The sequence below is a fragment of the Pelodiscus sinensis genome, chromosome 32, assembly GCF_049634645.1.
Source record: "Pelodiscus sinensis isolate JC-2024 chromosome 32, ASM4963464v1, whole genome shotgun sequence".
NCBI lineage: Eukaryota > Metazoa > Chordata > Testudines > Trionychidae > Pelodiscus > Pelodiscus sinensis.
In genome coordinates, this window is record NC_134742.1 from 11,754,237 (window position 1) to 11,774,770 (window position 20,534).

Sequence of the window (20,534 nt, forward strand, 5' to 3'; positions counted from 1 at the left end):
GCGCAGGGAGCGAACGCTTTGCTCATTTCCTATCCGCCCCCCCCCCCGCCACGCAGAGCAGGGGGCGTCGCATTGCATGACGGGAAGGGGAGTTTCGCGGGGGGTCTCCGCGTGGAGCCGCGGGCAGGTGGATGGAGGGAGCCGGCAGGGGCCGCTGCGCAGGAGCGAGAGAAGGTGGGTCCCCGGGCGGGGGGGGGGCAGCGCTGGGGATATGGGGGGCACAGAGGGGGCTGAGTCACAAAGGGGGCAGATCCTAGGGGTGTGAGTGGGGGGCACAAAGGGGAGTTGGGCTGGGGACAGAAAGGGGACCCTGTGGGGGGAGGGTTAGGGGTATAGGTGGGGGCAGAAAGGGGAGTTGGGGGGGCTGGGGGCAGAAAGGGGACCCTGTGGGGGGAGGGATAGGGGTATAGGTGGGGGCAGAAAGGGGAGTTGGGGGGGTCTGGGGACAGAAAGGGGACCCTGTGGGGGGAGGGTTAGGGGTATAGGTGGGGGCAGAAAGGGGAGTTGGGGGGGGCTGGGGGCAGAAAGGGGACCCTGTGGGGGGAGGGTTAGGGGTATAGGTGGGGGCAGAAAGGGGAGTTGGGGGGGTCTGGGGGCAGAAAGGGGACCCTGTGGGGGGAGGGTTAGGGGTATAGGTGGGGGCAGAAAGAGGAATTGGGAGTCTGGGGACAGAAAGGGGACCCTGTAGGGGGAGGGATAGGGGTATAGGTGGGGGCAGAAAGAGGAATTGGGGGGGGGTCTGGGGACAGAAAGGGGACCCTGTGGGGGGAGGGTTAGGGGTATAGCTGGGGGCAGAAAGAGGAGTTGGGGGGGTCTGGGGACAGAAAGGGGACCCTGTGGGGGGAGGGTTAGGGGTATAGGTGGGGGCAGAAAGGAATTGGGGGGGTCTGGGGACAGAAAGGGGACCCTGTGGGGGGAGGGTTAGGGGTATAGCTGGGGGCAGAAAGAGGAGTTGGGGGGGTCTGGGGACAGAAAGGGGACCCTGTGGGGGGAGGGTTAGGGGTATAGGTGGGGGCAGAAAGGAATTGGGGGGGTCTGGGGACAGAAAGGGGACCCTGTGGGGGGAGGGATAGGGGTATAGGTGGGGGCAGAAAGGGGAGTTGGGGGGTCTGGGGGCAGAAAGGGGACCCTGTGGGGGGAGGGTTAGGGGTATAGATGGGGGCAGAAAGGGGAGTTGGGGGTCTGGGGGCAGAAAGGGTGCCCTGAGGGGGGAGGGTTAGGGGTTTGGTTGGGGGAGAAAGGGGAGCTTCAGGATGGAAAGGGGGCCCCTGTGGGCTGGGAGGGGGAGGGCAGAGCCTAGGGTTATAGATGGGGGCAGACAGGGGCGCTCTGGGATGGGAGGGGGCAGACCCATGGGATACAGGTGGTGGAGGCAGAGAGGGGAGCTTGGGGTCTAGGGGCAGGGAGCCCCCCCCCCCCGGGTGGGTGGGGGCAGAGCCTAGGGATATAGGTGGGGACAGAGAGGGGTCCTTTCCAGTAGCAGGTCGGGCAGACGGGAGATGGCCAGGGAGCAAGGGGCCTGAATGGGGACCCTGTGAGCTGAGCCCTTGGGCGGCCCCCCAGGAAAGATTCAGACACCTCCCAGCTGATTAGCAGAGCACCCCTAGCCGGCAGCATGTATTTCGACTGGTGGTGCACATCTGTACATGTCGTGGTGCATGGCACAAAATGTATTCTACACACAGATGGAAAAAATTAGAGGGAACACTGATGGGGAGCATTGGATTGACATTGCTCCAGCTGTGGGGCTATGGGCTCCGAGCCCTCCCCTCGCATATGCTGCCTTCCTGGCCCCCCATCCATGCCCCCACTTCCCCATCCAGGGCTCCGTTTGTCCCCCTTCATTTGAGCAAGTCTTTTGTGAAAATGGATTGTTGTATGTTTGCTCAAATCACTTTTTGCAGCCTCCCCCGCCCCAGCCAGTGAGCCAGTCAGCTGCCCTGCTGAAAAGCGATCATAACAAGCATGCAAATATCCCTTTTCATGGGAATAGACTGAGCAGCTAGCAAGCCTTCAGAAAGAAAGCCACCCACCAAAGAAACAAGAGCGTAAGACAAGAACATGCAAAGCACCTGATCTGTGTTTCTTATCCGCATAGGCCCAGTAAAAAATAGATATTTGTATTATTGAGCCTGCAAAGCAAAGCAAACCAAACCCGGCACCATAAAAAAGAGCCAGTGACTGGGAGGTGGAGCTGTGCGTATTTATTTGGTTTTTTTCCCCTGGAGCTAATTAAGTATTTTAGGAAAAACTTGTCAGAGCGGCCACCCGCAAGAGTTGAGGCTCGCAGGCTGAGACCACCCACAAATGTGTTGCCTCGCCCCATTGACCTGTCACCTTTCCCTCCCCTTGGAGATCTCTGCTCTGGTCTCCCGTCGGCCCTTGTTCCCAGCTTGCATTGGTTTGGTACGTTTCGCCTTTGTGCTTTCTGCCCCTCATGCTGGGGAGAAGAATAAGAGCGGCCATTCAGCCTTATCCTGTCTTCTGACAGCGGCCAATGCCAGGTGCCCCGGAGGGCATGAAGAGATCAGGGAATCATCAAAATGATCCCTCCTCTGATGCCCACCTCCAGACAAACAGAGGCCAGGGACAGCACCACTTCCCGTCCTCCGTGAATTTATCTAGCTCTTTTTTTGAACCCTGTTGAAGTCCTGGTCTTCACCACATCCTCTGGCAAGGAGTTCCTCAGGTTGACTGTGTGTGAAGAAAAACTTCCTTTTGTTTTGTTTGAAACCTGCTGCCTGTTCATTTCATTTGTTCATTTGCCCCCAGTTCTTATGTGATGGAAACAAGTAAATCACTTTTCCTCCTTCGCTTTCTCCACACCTGTCATGATTTTACAGACCTCTGTCCTATCCCCCCCTTAGTCTCCTCTGTTCTAAGATGACGTGTCCCAGTCTCATTAATCTCCCCTCCTATGGGACCCGTTCCAAACCCCTCATCATTCTGTGCCCCAGTCTCCAGAGCTACCCCTTCATCTTACTTCATTCCCTTCTCCATTAGCTAGGATGGGTAGGGATGGTGTGTCTAGCCTGTGTTTGTCAGAGGCTGGAAATGTATCACAGGAGAGGGATCAATTGATGATTACCTGTTCTGTTCACTCCCTCTGGGGCATCTGGCATTGGTCTCTGTTGGAAGACAAGACCCTGCGCTAGATGGACCTTTGGTCTGACCCAGTGTGGCCGTGGATTCACCCCAGGGTGCTACGCCCCCAGCTTTTAACCAGTCCCCGTCTGTGGGCCAGACCCGCAATAGATCCCCCTTTTCCTCTGAATCCAAACCTCCGGGCTGTGTCTACACTGGGCCACTTATTCCGGAAAATCCGCCGCTTTTCCGGAATAAGCTGCGAGCTGTCTACACTGGCCCCTTGAATTTCCGGAAAAGCAACGATGCTCTACTGTACAAAATCAGCCGCTATTCCGGAAAAACTATTCTACTCCCGCTCGGGCATAAGTCCTTATTCCGGAACACTGTTCCGGAAAAGGGCCAGTGTAGACAGCCCAGTAGTCTTTTCCGGAAAAAAGCCCCGATCGCGAAAATGGCGATCGGGGCTCTTTTCCGGAAAAGCGCGTCTACATTGGCCACAGATGCTTTTCCGGAAAAAGGGCTTTTCCGGAAAAGCAGCCTGCCAATGTAGACGCTCCTTTTCCGGAAAAACTGAAAACGGAATAGTATTCCATTTTGAGCATTTCCGGAAATTCATGCCAGTGTAGACACAGCCCTATAGGCCTTCCTGCTTCTCCCTGGGAGCTCTGCACAATTAGGTTCCTGGTGGAGATGTGTGCGCTCTCCAGGGACCCCAAACTGCGTCTCAGCCTTTGTGAACCATAGCAGGTTTAGAGATGGAAGAAGTCCTGAGGTTAGCGTGGACCAGTGAAGGTTACGACATAATCCCTCTGGCCAAGCTGCGGTGAACTCCAATGCAGACCCCCTCCCAGCCCCAGCTGAGAGCAGCCCGGCCTCTCTCGAAAGCTGGCTCCCCTCGCCCCAGCCCAGTTTCCATCGGGGTTTCCATGGATACATGCTGGCCTTGAACGACTCCCTTCCAACCTCCCCGGACACCAAGCAGGCAACGGCGTTCCTTGTGTCTCCGATTCTGCCCCTGCTTGGCAGCAATGCAAAGCACAGAGGGAAACTGAGGCACGTACATCGGGTGAACCAAAAAAAAAAAAAAAAGTGATGGGATATGCCCGCTTTGCCATGCCTCTAATCATTTGGCTGCGGTTTAGCTGCTGGTGCGCTGGAATTGCTGAGTGGCGCTGTTTTGTTCCTGGGTGCTCCCTGCCCGTCTATTTCTTCTCTTAGGCCCAGATTATCAGATCCGTAGGGCAGAGGCCCTCTTTGTGCAGCAGAGGGGTCTAGGGTATGTCTGGGTCCCTAGGTGCTACCGGACGACAGATAATAAACTAACAAATCAGTGCGCCTCCCCGAAGAGATGGAGCGACGGACTTGCGTGTTTGTATGAGGGATGTTAAAAAATGGAGAGAAACATTAACTGAATTATCAGTTAAACATTTGAGGGGATGTCGTGACAGGGCAGGAAAGGTCGCCAGCAGAAGGTCAGGCTACGTCTAGACTGCAGGCTTCTTTCGGAAGAAGCTTTTTTCAGAAGAGATCTTCTGAAAAAACTTCTTCCGAAAGAAAGCATCCGCACTGCCGAAGTGCATCGAAAAAGCCATCTGCTTTTTGAAAGAGAGTGTCCACACTGAATGGACGCTATCTCACATGTAAGCTGTGATTACTATGGACGGCGTGGCCACCTGTGCTTTTTCCTCTTTCCTCTTCTTCCGAAAGAACTCCCTCTTCCCCGCCCGCACACGCCTCTTTCCGAAAAAGATCTTTCGCAAAAAGGCTTCTCCCTCGTAGAACGAGGATTACCAATGTCGGAAAAACCCTCTCTTCTTTCCATTTTCTTGTGGAAGAACGCAACTGCAATGTGGATCTGCCTCAAGTTTCTTGGGAAAACGGCTGTTTTCCCAACCAAACTCTGTAGTGTAGACATACTCCCAACCTCCTGGGATCCCAGCAGCCAGCCCCGCCACCAGCTGGCGGTGGAGTTCCAGCTGCTGGCCCTGCTGCCGTGCACTTTCAGCCACCAGCAGGGTACCAGCAGGTGAGTTTAAACGTTTAAGTCACCGATAAGCATCAGCGGATCAGTTAAACGGTTACATGTTTTAACGTGAACATCCCTAGTTTGTACCGCCCCTCTGGGTGCTACCATTATGCATATACAGGCAGTCCCCGGGTTACATGGATCCGACTTACATCGGATCCCTACTTACAAACGGGGTGAGGCAACCCCGCACTAGCTGCGCCCCCCCCCCCCCAGCAGACCAGGGAGACGCGGAGCTAGCGCCCCCCCCAGCAGACCAGGGAGACGCGGAGCTAGCGCCCCCCCCAGCAGACCAGGGAGACGCGGAGCTAGCGCCCCCCCCAGCAGACCAGGGAGACGCGGAGCGGCTTTTCTCAGCAGACACCTCAGCTTGAGAATAAAGGACTGAGGGAAGTGAGGTGTGGGAGAATAAAACTGAGCTCTGGAGAAATGTTTGGCTAGAGTTTCCCCTACAATATGTACCAGTTCCGACTTACATACAAATTCAACTTAAGAACAAACCTACAGTCCCTATCTTGTACGTAACCCGGGGACTGCCTGTAATACCCCTTCTAGAAATCAGGCCTGCTGTGACTCCCAACATCTAGTGCTGGGGCTAAAATAGTAACCCAGTGAGGGGTCAGATCCCCGACCCCAGAGATGCAGGGGGAACCGGAGAGAGCGTAGAGGGAGACAGCATACCTGGCAGGTCAGGGTGGGTTACCTGACATAGACCTTGCCTCCGTCATGGTCCAGGATCCTCGTTTTCCATGATAAAACCACCACATTCTCCAAATCGAATACACCTATTACTTTTCAGGAAGACCGGCATTGCGCAAGAGGGTTTTCCTTGCGCAAGAAGGGGCCGTGTAGATGCTCCTTCTTGCGCAAGAGCCTCTTCTGAAAAAAACGGTGGCTCATTCGGTATGCAAATGAGGCTCGGCGATATTCCACGCTTAGCCTCGTTTGCATATTACTCACGCAAGAAGCCCCGAGTGTAGACATAACCCAGGTGTTGGTGGAACACAGTTTTGACATTGTTCCAGTTGCGAAACCCTGGCGCCCTCCGCTCACGGTGCTTCGTGTCTTTATTGTGGTCGGTGGCCCTGCTGTGTCAGACGCGCTTTTTGTTTCGTTTCGTTCCATTTGGTCTTTGCGCGCCACAATGCTCTGCCTTCGAACACCGTCCGCCAGCCCCGCGGCGTGACATCAGAGCACAGCCTGTTACTACCCCTCTGAAATTTGTCCTCGCCAAACTCAGGGGTTTGAGAGGGGGTTTGTAGGTTTGTTAGATCTTTGCATAGCTTGCAGGACTCCCGCCCGGAGGCTGAAGGGGCATTAAAACACAAACCCTTGTATCTCACTGAGTGATGCCTATCTGCCAGAAGCAGTTTAACAGCGTATGCTGTGCAGCGTACAGGTAAAGTGCATTCAACAACCAACCACAAAAGGGGGAAGTTGTGTGCAGTGGCGAAACGACACTGGTATTTGCCGTCATATTTAGGTCATACGTTTTTTTCCCCACCCACCAAAATGTAAAAACTAATAATTCTTTGGGGGGAAAATAAACCTTCTTGCAAGCTCCTTGTTTTTCGGCTGTTTTCTATGACCAATGGATTTCTACGATCCCTTGCCATGGTCTCCCCTGCTGCCTTCCAGGTGATGGACTCCGTGATGAAGCTGCAGAGGGTGCAGTTGAAATGCAAGAACCTGCACGAGTTCCTGCGGGGGCTGAGCCCGGGGATCCTAGATCGGCTGTACAATCATCCCGCCACCTGCCTGGCTGTGTTCCGGTGCGTGGGCTCCCTCCCCAGCCCCCCTGGATGGCTGGTTGGGTGTGAGGGGGGCGAAGGGGAGGCCTGGGAGGACTGTTCCAGCATTGCCCACTAGGGGGTGTCTTGCCCCGGGGAGAGGCATTTGAGCTAGACAGGCCTGTTGGGCTGTACTAGCTTGTATGGGGATGGGCGACTTGGGGATGTTTCTTAAGTTGGGTGTCAAGAGTTGTTGGCTGATTATGAGAGATGGAGGAATTTTTGGCCTGGATCTAACCTGTTATCCTGCCATCCCGTACCAGATCAGTGGGCCCATCTAGCCTGTCTACTCCCCTACCACTCCAGATCACACCCATGGGCCCATCTAGCCCGGTATCCCGTCTGCTCCTCTACCTCTCCAGATCACACCCATGGGCCCATCTAGCCTGGTATCCCGTCTGCTCCTCTACCTCTCCAGATCACACCCATGGGCCCATCTAGCCCGGTATCCCGTCTGCTCCTCTACCTCTCCAGATCACACCCATGGGCCCATCTAGCCCGGTATCCCGTCTGCTCCTCTACCTCTCCAGATCACACCCATGGGCCCATCTAGCCCGGTATCCCGTCTGCTCCTCTACCTCTCCAGATCACACCCATGGGCTCATCTAGCCTGTCTACTCCCCTACCACTCCAGATCACACCCATGGGCCCATCTAGCCCGGTATCCCGTCTGCTCCTCTACCACTCCAGATCACACCCATGGGCCCATTTAGCCCGGTATCCCGTCTGCTCCTCTACCACTCCAGATGACACCCATAAGCCCATATAGCCTGGTATCCCATCTGCTCCTCTACCACTCCAGATCACACCCATAAGCCCATATAGCCCGGTATCCCATCTGCTCCCCTACCACTCCAGATCACACCCATGGACCCATCTAGCCCGGTATCCCGTCTGCTCCCCTACCTCTCCAGATCACACGCATGGGCCCATCTAGCCCGGTATCCAGTCTGCTCCTCTACCTCTCCAGATCACACCCATGGGCCCATCTAGCCCGGTATCCCGTCTGCTCCTCTACCTCTCCAGAACACACCCATGGGCCCATCTAGCCCGGTATCCCGTCTGCTCCTCTACCTCTCCAGATCACACCCATGGGCCCATCTAGCCCGGTATCCCGTCTGCTCCTCTACCTCTCCAGATCACACCCATGGGCCCATCTAGCCCGGTATCCCGTCTGCTCCTCTACCTCTCCAGATCACACCCATGGGCCCATCTAGCCTGGCATCCTGCCTCCTGGCCTTGCCCGTTGTGGTCAGACCCGAGGACGTGTCTAGCCCGGACACACCCTAATTGCGATGCTTAGTGGTGGATTCTGTCGAATGCACTGGGGGGGCTGGTCTCTGAGTTTTTGTATTTCGCAGCGAGCTTCCGGGATTGGCTAAGAACTACGTGATGCGGATGCTCTTCCTGGAGCAGCCCCTCCCCCAGGCGGCTGTGGCCTTGTGGGTAAAGAAGGAACATGTCAAGTGAGTCCTCGAACTGGAGGTGGAGGGGGAGTCAGGGAGGGTAGATGGAACTTCAGATATTGATCTGGGATCCCCCACGGACAACCCCCCCCAGTCACCAAGTTCCCCTGCCCTAGATTGGAGTTGGTGTGTCCTAGAGGGGAAAGGCCTCATGTCCTATTCCCTGCCCCCCACGCCTGCTGGTCCCTACCCTGGCTAGAACAGAGCCAGTGCTTCCTAGAGGGGAAAGGCTCTGTGACCCACTCCTCTGGGTCAGCCCATCCCTGGCTCTGGAGCTGGAGCTGGATCGGAGTTGGCGACCCCTAGAGGAAAAAGTCCCCCTTCCCCCCAAATCAGCTGGGGCTGGGTCCCTGGAGGTGAAAGGCCCCCGTATCCCATGAGTTCAGCCAGTCCCCCAGCGCTTCCCATCGGCTTCCCCATAATGCACCTGGCTAGATCCCTTCCTGACCCCTGCCCTGCAGCCTGGAGGTGGCGGCGGGTGCTCGGCTCACCGGCACGTTGCTGTCGCCGCAGGGAGCAGGAGGAGAGCTCGGACGTCTTGCTGGGGCTGCGGCTCTGGCACACCCAGCTGCTCCCGGGGGGCCTGCAGGGGCTGGTGCTGAACCCCGTCTTCAAGGAGAACCTGCGCGTCGCCTTGCTGGGCGGGTGAGAGGCCGGGGCCGGAGGTGGGACGGGCAGAGCTGTGTCCGGAGGCTGGGTGTTCCTACGGCACCCGCCTCCCGTCGGCTGGAACCGGCTTGCTGGCTCCTTTGGGTCCCTCTGGGAACCGGAGCGGTGGTCGCGGCCTGCAAGGGGGAAACTGAGGCACGGGGTGGGGCCAGGCTCTGCTCGTGCGGCTACAGGTCAGTGTCAAGCCTGGGAAGCCCCCACTTGCTCTGGTCCGTTAGACACCTCTCCCGCCCCCCTGCCCCGGCGGGAAGCGGACAGACCCGGTGCCAGCCCACTCTGCTCTCCCGGCTGCGTGGGGGGAAGGGATAGAACTGCCCCCTCCCCCCCATCACACGTGCTGGAGGCGGGCGGTGGAGTGCAGTGTGCGGGGGCCCACTTCCTTCCTCCTTCCCACCTGCCCCCAGTCATGGGGGGGCGGTTGCCTGCTGCTGGCACTAGGCTTCCTGCTCACCCCCACCCCCGAGCCACGTCGCTCTGGAGAGGGGGCTTGGGAGAAGGGGTGGAGTGAGGGCGGAGGGAAGGGGGTGGACTAGGGTTTGGGAGGGGGCAGGGCGAAGGGCAGAGTGGGGTTGGGGACTAAGGAGTGGAGGGGAGCAGGGGGAATAGGTGGGGGGAGACTTAGGGGGTGGACTAGGGCTTGGGAGGGGGCAGGGCGAAGGGCAGAGTGGGGTTGGGGACTAAGGAGTGGAGGGGAGCAGGGGGAATAGGTGGGGGGAGACTTAGGGGGTGGACTAGGGCTTGGGAGGGGGCAGGGTGAAGGGTAGAGTGGGGTTGGGGACTACGGGGAGAGGGGGGAGGGCTGGGGGATGGATGGGACTAAGGGGTGGGGGGGAATAGGTGGGGGGAGACTTAGGGGGTGGACTAGGGCTTGGGAGGGGGCAGGGTGAAGGGTAGAGTGGGGTTGGGGACTAAGGGGAGAGGGGGGAGAGCTGGGGGATGGATGGGACTAAGGGGTGGGGGGGAATAGGTGGGGGGAGACTTAGGGGACGGGGCGGAGCTGGGGGAGTTGTCCCGGAGCTGGCCAGGACGTGAGGCTGGCAGCCGGAGCCCGCAACACCCACGTACGCAGCACGCGCCAAATTGCCCCAGTTTTTGCCGTGCCGTGGGCAGCTGCGTATTTTGCCTGTCGGGGGGACCCCCATCCCTTGATTAGACCCCACTCCCCTTCCAGAGTCGGGGACAGAACCCAGCTGCCCTGCTGTAACCACTAGGCTCCCCTCCCCGCGCTGGATGGGAATACTCAATCGGATCTGGTCTCTGTGCCACATGGAGTTGTGTAGCCCAGCAGGTGGGGGGGCAGAGAGAGTTGGGGAACCAGGCTGGGGGGAGGGGGACAAGCAGCCGGAGATAAGTCACCTGCAGTTCACACCGGTGTCCCCCCCGCCCCGCTCCCCCCGGGGTGCTGCGGCTGGGACCACACTTGCCTCCTGTCTGATCCCAGCGCCGTCGGGCGGCCTGTTCCGCCCCGGTGAGCCCGTTTTGTGTCTCCTCCCCCACCCCTGATTCTAGCGGCAAGGCCTGGTCCGACGACACCAGCCAGCTGGGGCCAGACAAGCACGCGCGGGACGTCCCGTCGCTGGATAAATACGCCGAAGAGAGATGGGAGGTGAGTGCCGGGGGCCCCACGAGCCCTGATTCCCAGCCCCTCCCCTCCCGCCCCCGCTCTAACCACTAGACCCCGCTTCCCTGGAGCTCTGGCTGCCAATCTACACCTCCGCCTTTCCCCAACAAACTGAGATGCGGCCACCTCTGGGGTGGAGCGGCTGGGGAACCGCTGCTACGCCTCCCTGCGCAGAGATGGCTCGCCCCGTGCTGGGTTGCAGCCGTTTCTGGGGCGGGTGGAGTATAACATGGCCCTGCGGGGGTGGGCCCAGGTGGGCTCTGTGCCTTTGAGTAGGCCCAGGGGCGAGAGGGGTGCAGTGCCCGCTGGTGGCCGAAAAATGGGGTGTGGCTTGAGCCTTCCTAGTAGCTGACCTGTCCGTGTGTCCGTCTCCCGCTGGCCCAGGTGATCCTGCATTTCATGGTGGGCTCCCCCAGCGCCGCTGTCAGCCAGGATCTAGCCCAGCTCCTCATCCAAGCTGGGCTGATGAAGAGGTGAGTGGGGGCATAGGGGGCGCCAGCTCTCATCCAGGGCTGGGGGGACCCGCATCCCTTCCCTTCACTGACTCCCCAGTTTCCCTTTGGTGCCCCAGCCTGCAGTCTGAGGGGTGCTGAGCAGTATTCCCTCTGATTTTTTCCATCCATGTGTGGAATAAATTTTCTGTGCACCAAAGCCTCTACGGATGTGCACCATGCACAGAAACACCTGCTGACGGCTGCGGGAGGCTGCGGCCACTCTGCTGAGCAGTGTGGCGGCACTGGAATCTCTCCGGGGTGGCCGCCTGAGCGCGCGGCTTATAGGGAACGCTGGGGCTGAGTCCTGACCCTCTGTCTCTCCCCCCCCACAGCAGTGAACCCGGAGAGCCCCCCTGCATCACCTCCGCCGGCTTCCAGTTCCTGCTGCTGGACACGTCCTCCCAGCTCTGGTATTTCATGCTGCAGTATCTGCAGTCCGCCGAGGTGAGATCTCGCCCGCCCCGGGCCCTGGCCCCCTCGGTCACTTCCCCCCAATCCCCTTACTGCCTCCCTGTGTTGTCTGCTGCTGGGACAGTCCCCTTCCCCCGCCCCCTTCCCAGCCGCTCTGCCTCTTGCACCCCCTCCCCACAGGCTGTTTTAACCCCTCCGTCTCCCCCGCAGACCCGAGGCATGGACCTAGTAGAGATCCTGTCCTTCCTCTTCCAGCTCAGCTTCTCCTCCCTGGGCAAGGTAAGGCTGGGAATGCCGGCCGCTCTAACCACTGGGACCCACTGCCCTCCCACAGCAGGGGTTAGAACCCAGGAGTCCTGGCTCTCCCCCCCCCCCCCCCCCCTCGCTCTAACCACTGGACCTCCACTTCCTCTCTGAGCCAATGATAGATCCCAGGAGTCCTGGTTTCCAGCCCCCTGTCCTCTCCCTGCTCTAACCACTGGACCCCACGTCCTCTCCCAGAGCCAATGATAGAACCCAGGAGTCCTGACTCCGAATGCCCCTCACCTGCTCTAACCACTAGACCCCACGTCCTCGCCCAGAGCCAATGATAGAACCCAGGAGTCCTGACTCCGAATGCCCCGCTCTAACCACTAGACCCTACGTCCTCGCCCAGAGCCAATGATAGAACCCAGGAGTCCTGACTCCGAATGCCCCCACCTGCTCTAACCACTAGACCCTACGTCCTCGCCCAGAGCCAATGATAGAACCCAGGAGTCCTGACTCCGAATGCCCCCACCTGCTCTAACCACTAGACCCTACGTCCTCGCCCAGAGCCAATGATAGAACCCAGGAGTCCTGACTCCGAATGCCCCCACCTGCTCTAACCACTAGACCCCACTTCCTCTCCCAGAGCCAATGATAGAACCCAGGAGTCCTGACTCCAAATGCCCCTCTCCTGCTCTAACCACTAGACCCCACTTCCTCTCCCAGAGCCAATGATAGAACCCAGGAGTCCTGACTCCGAATGCCCTCACCTGCTCTAACCACTAGACCCCCACGTCCTCTCCGAGAGCCAATGATAGAACCCAGGAGCCCTGGCTCCCAGCCCCTCCCTTCTTCAACAAATTGTTTCAGCTGGAATGTGGCCCAGCTACACAAGAAGAAAAACCGAGTCGGTTCTATCCCGAGGCTCCCCAGGGGAGACTGGTGGTGGTTCACTTTTACAGCCCCCCACAGTGGTGTCCGAGAGCCTCGTGGGGAAAGATCGTGAGGTTCTCACTCTGGCTCGGGGAGGGCAGTGGGGTGTGGTGGTGAGAGCAGAGGGGGGTTGGGAGCCAGGACTGCTGGGTTCTAACCGGTGTTCCCTGTAAGCCGGGCGCCTGTGCGGCCACTCAGGAGAGACAGTCCAGTGCTGCCCAGGTGATTAGCAGAGTGGTTTTGTTTCTACCGCTGGTGCACATCCGCCCCTCCCTCGGTGCACTGAACAAAAAGCATTCCGCACTTGGGTGGGCACAATTAGAGGGGACCCCTGTGCAGGGGGGGAAACTGAGGCACGGCGGAAGGAGGCAGCAGGGAGTTAGTGATGGAGAGGGGATTGGAGACCAGATCTCGTGAGCTCCAGCCCTGCGCCAGTAAGGCCTCCCCTCCTTTTGCTAACCAGCCTCCTGTAACTCCGGGCGGAACGCAAGTCTCCTGCAGGGGGGCTGCGTGAAATAGACGGGGAAAGAGAATCCAGGTGGGAGAGGGGTGTTGGGCCGTGAAACATCTTCCCCGGGGGGGCAGGGCTGGGAACATGTGGGATCAGACAGGGCAGAGATTCGGGGGGGGGGATGGGGACGGGGACGGGGACGGGTTGATTAAATGGGAGCATCCCTGGGTCTGGAAACAAAGCCTCTTTGCTCTCCTGCCTTTTGCCCCCTGCCAGGATTACTCGGTGGAGGGAATGAGCGACTCGCTGCTCAATTTTCTTCAACACCTTCGGGAGTTTGGTCTGGTCTTCCAGAGAAAGGTATGTGGAGGGGGAGGGAGGCAGAGCTGGCGTAGTGGGAGCCCAGGGCTGGGCTGGCAGAGGCTGGGGGTCGGGAGTGAGGGGCACCGGCCGAGCTGGGGGAGCTGGCAGAGGCTGGGGGTCGGGAGTGAGGGGCACCGGCCGAGCTGGAGGAGCTGGCAGAGGCTGGGGGTCGGGAGTGAGGGGCACCGGCCGAGCTGGAGGAGCTGGCAGAGGCTGGGGGTCGGGAGTGAGGGGCACCGGCCGAGCTGGAGGGGGCTGGCAGAGGCTGGGGGTTAGGAGTGAGGGGCACCGGCCGAGCTGGGGGGGCTGGCAGAGGCTGGGGGTCAGGAGTGAGGGGCACCGGCCGAGCTGGAGGGGGCTGGCAGAGGCTGGGGGTCAGGAGTGAGGGGCACCGGCTGAGCTGGGGGAGCTGGCAGAGGCTGGGGGTCAGGAGTGAGGGGCACCAGCCGAGCTGGAGGGGGCTGGCAGAGGCTGGGGGTCGGGAGTGAGGGGCACCGGCCGAGCTGGAGGGGGCTGGCAGAGGCTGGGGGTTAGGAGTGAGGGGCACCGGCCGAGCTGGGGGGGCTGGCAGAGGCTGGGGGTCAGGAGTGAGGGGCACCGGCCGAGCTGGAGGGGGCTGGCAGAGGCTGGGGGTCAGGAGTGAGGGGCACCGGCTGAGCTGGGGGAGCTGGCAGAGGCTGGGGGTCAGGAGTGAGGGGCACCAGCCGAGCTGGAGGGGGCTGGCAGAGGCTGGGGGTCGGGAGTGAGGGGCACCGGCCGAGCTGGGGGAGCTGGCAGAGGCTGGGGGTCGGGAGTGAAGGGCACCGGCCGAGCTGGGGGAGCTGGCAGAGGCTGGGGGTCAGGAGTGAGGGGCACCAGCCGAGCTGGAGGGGGCTGGCAGAGGCTGGGGGTCGGGAGTGAGGGGCACCGGCCGAGCTGGAGGGGGCTGGCAGAGGCTGGGGGTCAGGAGTGAGGGGCACCGGCCGAGCTGGAGAGGGCTGGCAGAGGCTGGGGGTCAGGAGTGAGGGGCACCAGCCGAGCTGGAGAGGGCTGGCAGAGGCTGGGGGTCAGGAGTGAGGGGCACCGGCGGAGCTGGAGGAAGCCCGAGGGGGGCTGGCGGGGCTGCGGGTGGGGACTGAGGGGCACCGGCGGGGCTGGAGGGAGCCGAGGGGGGCTGGCGGGGCTGCGGGTGGGGACTGAGGGGCACCGGCGGGGCTGGGGGGAGCCCGAGGGGGGCTGGCGGGGCTGCGGGTGGGGACTGAGGGGCACCGGCGGGGCTGGGGGGAGCCCGAGGGGGGCTGGCGGGGCTGCGGGTGGGGACTGAGGGGCACCGGCGGGGCTGGGGGGAGCCCGAGGGGGGCTGGCGGGGCTGCGGGTGGGGACTGAGGGGCACCGGCGGGGCTGGGGGGAGCCCGAGGGGGGCTGGCGGGGCTGCGGGTGGGGACTGAGGGGCACCGGCGGGGCTGGGGGGAGCCCGAGGGGGGCTGGCGGGGCTGCGGGTGGGGACTGAGGGGCACCGGCGGGGCTGGAGGGAGCCCGAGGGGGGCTGGCGGGGCTGCGGGTGGGGACTGAGGGGCACCGGCGGGGCTGGGGGGAGCCGAGGGGGGCTGGCGGGGCTGCGGGTGGGGACTGAGGGGCACCGGCGGGGCTGGGGGGAGCCGAGGGGGGCTGGCGGGGCTGCGGGTGGGGACTGAGGGGCACCGGCGGGGCTGGAGGGAGCCGAGGGGGGCTGGCGGGGCTGCGGGTGGGGACTGAGGGGCACCGGCGGGGCTGGAGGGAGCCGAGGGGGGCTGGCGGGGCTGCGGGTGGGGACTGAGGGGCACCGGCGGGGCTGGGGGGAGCCGAGGGGGGCTGGCGGGCACCGGCGGAGCCATGTGAGGGCGCAGCTGCAGGCTGGAGAAGGGTCCCGGCAGACGCCCTGTGTCCCCCTTTGCAGAGGAAGTCGCGGCGCTACTACCCCACCCGCCTGGCCATTAACTTGTCCTCGGGCATCTCCGGCCCCACCACGGACACCCACAACCAGGGCTTTGTCGTCGTGGAGACCAACTACAGGGTCTACGCCTACACAGGTCAGAGGTCAAGGATCGGGGGTCGCCCGCGTGGCTAGTCGTGGACACCCCTCCCTTCCCATCTCCTGGCAGCCTGCATTCCCCGCCGCACATGGGCAGAGGGGGGTCAGTGCTGGGGGAAGAGGCCTCTCTCCCTCGTGGGCCATGCAGCTTAGAGAGAAGCAAGATTCTGTCCCCAGCTCTGAGTCAATCTTCCCACTAATCTTTACCATCCACGTGCGGAATAATTTTTTCTGCGCACCGAGCCACGTGCACCACCAGCAGAAACCCAAACCTAGCGGGGGGGGGGGCGCTCTGCTCATCAGCCGGCTGGCACTGGAATCTCTCCTGCACAGCCGCAAAACATCCAGCTTCCTGGGAAAACGCTGCTCTGAGAGAAGCCTGGGGGTCGAATGGGTCAGAGCAGTCGAGGGCTGGGCGTCAGGACTCCTGGGTTCTTTTTCCAGATCTCTGGGACCTTCAGGGTCTCGTGCCCTTCCCCGTGGCTCAGTTTCCCCCTGTGACGCCGGCTCCATGATCTTTTCCGCTGTGCGTACAGGCAGGGAGATCAGTGGTTGGGTTATGCTGCGAGGGGAGATGACTTACTGCGGGGGACACTGATTCCCATGGGGTGCTGCTGGCCCCGCCTTCAGGGGGAGGGGCTTCCCTAGATACAGCCACGGCCTGATTGTGTCTCCTGCCCCCCCCCCGCCCCAGACTCGGAGCTGCAGATCGCGCTCATCGCCCTGTTCTGCGAGATGCTGTACCGCTTCCCCAACCTGGTGGTGGCTCATGTGACCCGCGAGAGCGTCCAGCAAGCCATCGCGAGCGGCATCACGGCCGAGCAGGTGGGAGCTGGGGCCGCGGGACCAGAGAGACCCTGGGAGGGTTCTGGCTCCCCCCTGGGCCCCGTTCCCAAACGACAGAGCCCCCAGCCTGCCCTGTTGGGGGGAGAAACGGATCAAATGTTTCCTGCTTTGGATACCCCCGCTCCTTTCTCTGCACCCCCCACTGGGGGGCAGGACTCCTAGGTACTGTCCCTAGCTCTGGGAGAGGAGTGGAGTCTAGTGGTTAGAGCTAAGGCAGGGGGCAGGACTCCTGTGTTCTGTGCCCAACTCTGGGAGAGGAGTGGGGGCTAGTGGTTAGAGCAGGGGGGGAAGGGGGAAGCCATGATTCCTGGGTTCTGTCTCCAGCTCTGGGAGAGGAGTGGGGGCTAGTGGTTAGAGCGGGGGGGGAGGAGGCAGCCATGATTCCTGGGTTCTGTCTCCAGCTCTGGGAGAGGAGTGGGGGCTAGTGGTTAGAGCAGGGGGGGAAGGGGGCAGCCATGATTCCTGGGTTCTGTCTCCAGCTCTGGGAGAGGAGTGGGGGCTAGTGGTTAGAGCAGGGGGGAAAGGGGGCAGCCATGATTCCTGGGTTCTATCTCCAGCTCTGGGAGAGGAGTGGGGGCTAGTGGTTAGAGCAGGGGGGGGAAGGGGGCAGCCATGATTCCTGGGTTCTGTCTCCAGCTCTGGGAGAGGAGTGGGGGCTAGTGGTTAGAGCAGGGGGGGAGGGGGCAGCCATGATTCCTGGGTTCTATCTCCAGCTCTGGGAGAGGAGTGGGGGCTAGTGGTTAGAGCAGGGGGGGAGGGGGCAGCCATGATTCCTGGGTTCTATCTCCAGCTCTGGGAGAGGAGTGGGGGCTAGTGGTTAGAGCAGGGGGGGAAGGGGGCAGCCATGATTCCTGGGTTCTGTCTCCAGCTCTGGGAGAGGAGTGGGGGCTAGTGGTTAGAGGAGGGAGGAATCGGGGATGCACCATACGGCCGCTGTCTCCAGCCCCTGCGCTCACCCCTCCGAGGGGACGGTCTGGTCCCGGGGAAGGACCATCCGAGCTGGCAGGAAGAGCTGTGGGTGGCCTCGCGGGGGTGCCAGCCCGTAACACTTTCCCCTTCGCCTGCAGATTATTCACTTCCTACGGACCCGAGCGCACCCTGTGATGCTGAGACAGGTGAGACGGGGGGCCCTGGTCTGGGTAGCATTGACGGCAGGATCTCCCTAAGTCCGGGGGGCTGGAGAGAACTAGCCAGGGCAGAGATGAAGGGCTGGAATGGCTGATCGCTGACCAGGCAGGGGTGAAGGAGGGCAGGGTGAGAGACAGGACAGGGTCCGGAGATCCAGGGGACAGAGGGGAAGGGGCAGATACCAGAGAAATCAGGTGCCCCTTGGCCGCCAGTGGGGTTGGTAACTACTGAGGGACTCCTCCTTTGCTCCCCCTCAACAGACCCCGGTGCTGCCCCCAACCATCACGGATCAGATCCGGCTCTGGGAGATGGAGCGCGACCGGTTGCGCTTCTCCGAGGGTGAGTGTCTCAAAGGAAGAGCTGGTTGCTGGGGAAGGGACAGTGTCCTGGTGGCATCTGATGGGGTTTTTTTCTCCCTTTGCTCCATTCTACCTACCCTTCATCCCACTTGTCCATCCACCCCTGCCCCGTTCTCCCTCCTCCTGCCTACTCTTCACCCATCCCTCATTCCTCCTGCCCCCTTCATCCCACTTGTCCATCCACCCCTGCCCCCTTCTCCCTCCTCCTTCCTACTCTTCACCCATCCCTCATTCCTCCTGCCCCCTTCATCCCACTTGTCCATCCACCTCTGCCCCGTTCTCCCTCCTCCTTCCTACTCTTCACCCATCCCTCATTCCTCCTGCCCCCTTCATCCCACTTGTCCATCCACCTCTGCCCCCTTCTCCCTCCTCCTGCCTACTCTTCACCCATCCCTCATTCCTCCTGCCCCCTTCATCCCACTTGTCCATCCACCCATCCACCTCTGCCCCGTTCTCCCTCCTCCTTCCTACTCTTCACTCATCCCTCATTCCTCCTGCCCCATTCTGCCCTCCCTTCATCCCACTTGTCCATCCATCCATCCGTGTTTTATCCACCTCTTCGCCCTGTTCCCCTTCATCTCCCTTCTTCCATCCCTCATTTGTCATCCATTTCCCGCTCCCACTTACCCATCTGTCTGGTCTCCGTCCAACCATCATCTGTTCCTCCACTGATGGTTTCATCCGTCCACTCCCCCGCCTCTTTCCTCCTTTCCTATCCCCTCTTCCTCCTCTTTATCCACCATCCATCCCTCTCCTGGCTCCCCCTCTGCTCCCACCCGTGCCCCCTCCCCATGCAGGCGTGCTGTACAACCAGTTCCTGTCCCAGGTGGACTTCGAGCTGTTGCGGAACCACGCCCGGGACCTGGGCGTGCTGGTCTTCGAAAACCCGGCCAAGCGCCTCATGGTGGTGACCCCTGCCGGGCACTCTGACGTCAAGCGTTTTTGGAAGAGGCAGAAGCAGAGCTCCTGAAGGGGACCCCCCCCTCTGATGCAGGGGGAGGGGGAGACCTTGCTGTGCTGTGTGCCCGGCCGTTACACGGCAAAGTTCAGTGGATCTGCGGCAGGAGTTAAATCGCAGCAACTCACCCTGCCTGTCATCCCCCAAATTGGGCACCTCGTTGGCAGATCTCTGTGCCCCTGCCTTGCCAGCAGCCAAGAGGTTATACGATGGAGCTCCCCCTTTTCTTACCCTTGCGGGAGGGGGAGGGCACTGAATGGTCACCTTTGAACCCATGGCTGTGGGGTGGGATGCACCTTCCAAGGTGCGACTGAGGCCTGCAAGTTGTACCCTTGGGGGGGGGCCTGTATCCTCAAATGGTCCAGGACTGGGTTACATACCCCTTAGCCCTTCAGCTCATGCCACTGGGGGGGGGGGGGGCCTGCTTTCCAGCTGCCAGAGGAAGAGTCCCTGGGGATCTTTCTCCTCTCTGGGGGGGCGCCAGCTCCTATCTTGCCTTAGGACGGGACTGAGACGGGCTGGCCCTGCTTTGTCACAATGAGCGTCAACCAGCAACCCCACTGGCGTGAATGCAGCAGTTTCCCTCTCATCTGGTGCAAATCAGGAGTAGCCAAACTGAAGTCACCGCCCCCCCCCCGGCATCGGTGGCAACTCCCTGCACGGAATTGGAGTGACCCTGTTCACACGGGCTGAATGGGTCCCGGTCCAGCCCTGGCTCTTGTCGCCGTCGATGGGCTGATCTGGATTGACACCACGCTCAGCATCTGGCGCTGACTCTACAGGTGTCTCCATGGCTGTACAGCCGGGAGTGGACAGGAGAATCCAGCCCACTACTTGTAAATAGGTTTTTCTAGCTGTGAAGACGAATAAAGCTCCCCTGTGAAAGTCGTCGTCCTTGCTGCTTTTGGCCGGGGCGGTGTCTTCCCGGCTGACCTGGGGCACGCCCCCACAGGGAAGTGCAGAAGCCCTGACTTGATTTCCCTTTGCCTCCCTGCACATCTGGGTGTGAAACAGCATCTTTGACTGCAAGGGGGTCAGCCAAGCACCTCCCACGTATTAAGGAATTTAGCTCCTCTGCCCTTGCAAAGGAGCTAGGGGGCAACCAGGAAGCCAGAAGCTGTGGCTAAGAGCCCAGCAAGGTCCCTTCTTTGTGAGTAATGACTCACGTTTGCAGCTCCTGCTGATGGCGGGATGGTGTGCTAAAGCGTGCCCACCGTGGAATCCACCAACCCACGGAGCCGAGTGCGGGTGGAAAGTCGCTGGACCATTCCCATGAAACGTTGGGACATCCTTGTCTCCTTGCCCCATCAGGCTGACTGAGGCCATATCTATATTTGTGTGCCTGAAATCGATCTTCTGGCGTTTGATTTAGTGGGTCTAGTTAAGACCCACTAAATCGAATGCTGAGGGCACCTCTGGTTGGCGCCTATACTGGCAGTCGCTAAGAGTAAGGGAAGCCACCGGGAGCTTTTGCTGCCATCAACCTCCCACTGTGGAGACGATGCCATGCTCGGCTTTAGGTAAACCAACTCTAGCTACATTATTTACGTAACTGGAGTTGCGTACCTTAAGCTGACCTTCTGGGTCTAGTGTAGGCATAGCCTGAGACAGCTGTATCTAGAGGCTTTGGTTGGCC

General features: G+C 60.8%; 1 protein-coding gene across 1 annotated transcript; it reads left to right on the plus strand.

The window, feature by feature from the left end:
- The first annotated feature begins 29 nt into the window (after positions 1-29).
- GTF2H4 (general transcription factor IIH subunit 4) lies at positions 30-19,783 on the plus strand. The gene is made up of 14 exons (XM_075914152.1): positions 30-174; positions 6,752-6,885; positions 8,265-8,369; positions 8,883-9,014; positions 10,548-10,644; positions 11,044-11,132; positions 11,486-11,597; positions 11,775-11,843; positions 13,471-13,554; positions 15,473-15,605; positions 16,302-16,432; positions 17,521-17,568; positions 17,842-17,920; positions 18,738-19,783. The coding sequence occupies exons 2-14, from the start codon at positions 6,755-6,757 to the stop codon at positions 18,908-18,910; spliced, it is 1,383 nt and encodes a 460-aa protein (XP_075770267.1). The 5' UTR covers positions 30-174; positions 6,752-6,754; the 3' UTR covers positions 18,911-19,783.
- Positions 19,784-20,534: the final 751 nt, after the last annotated feature.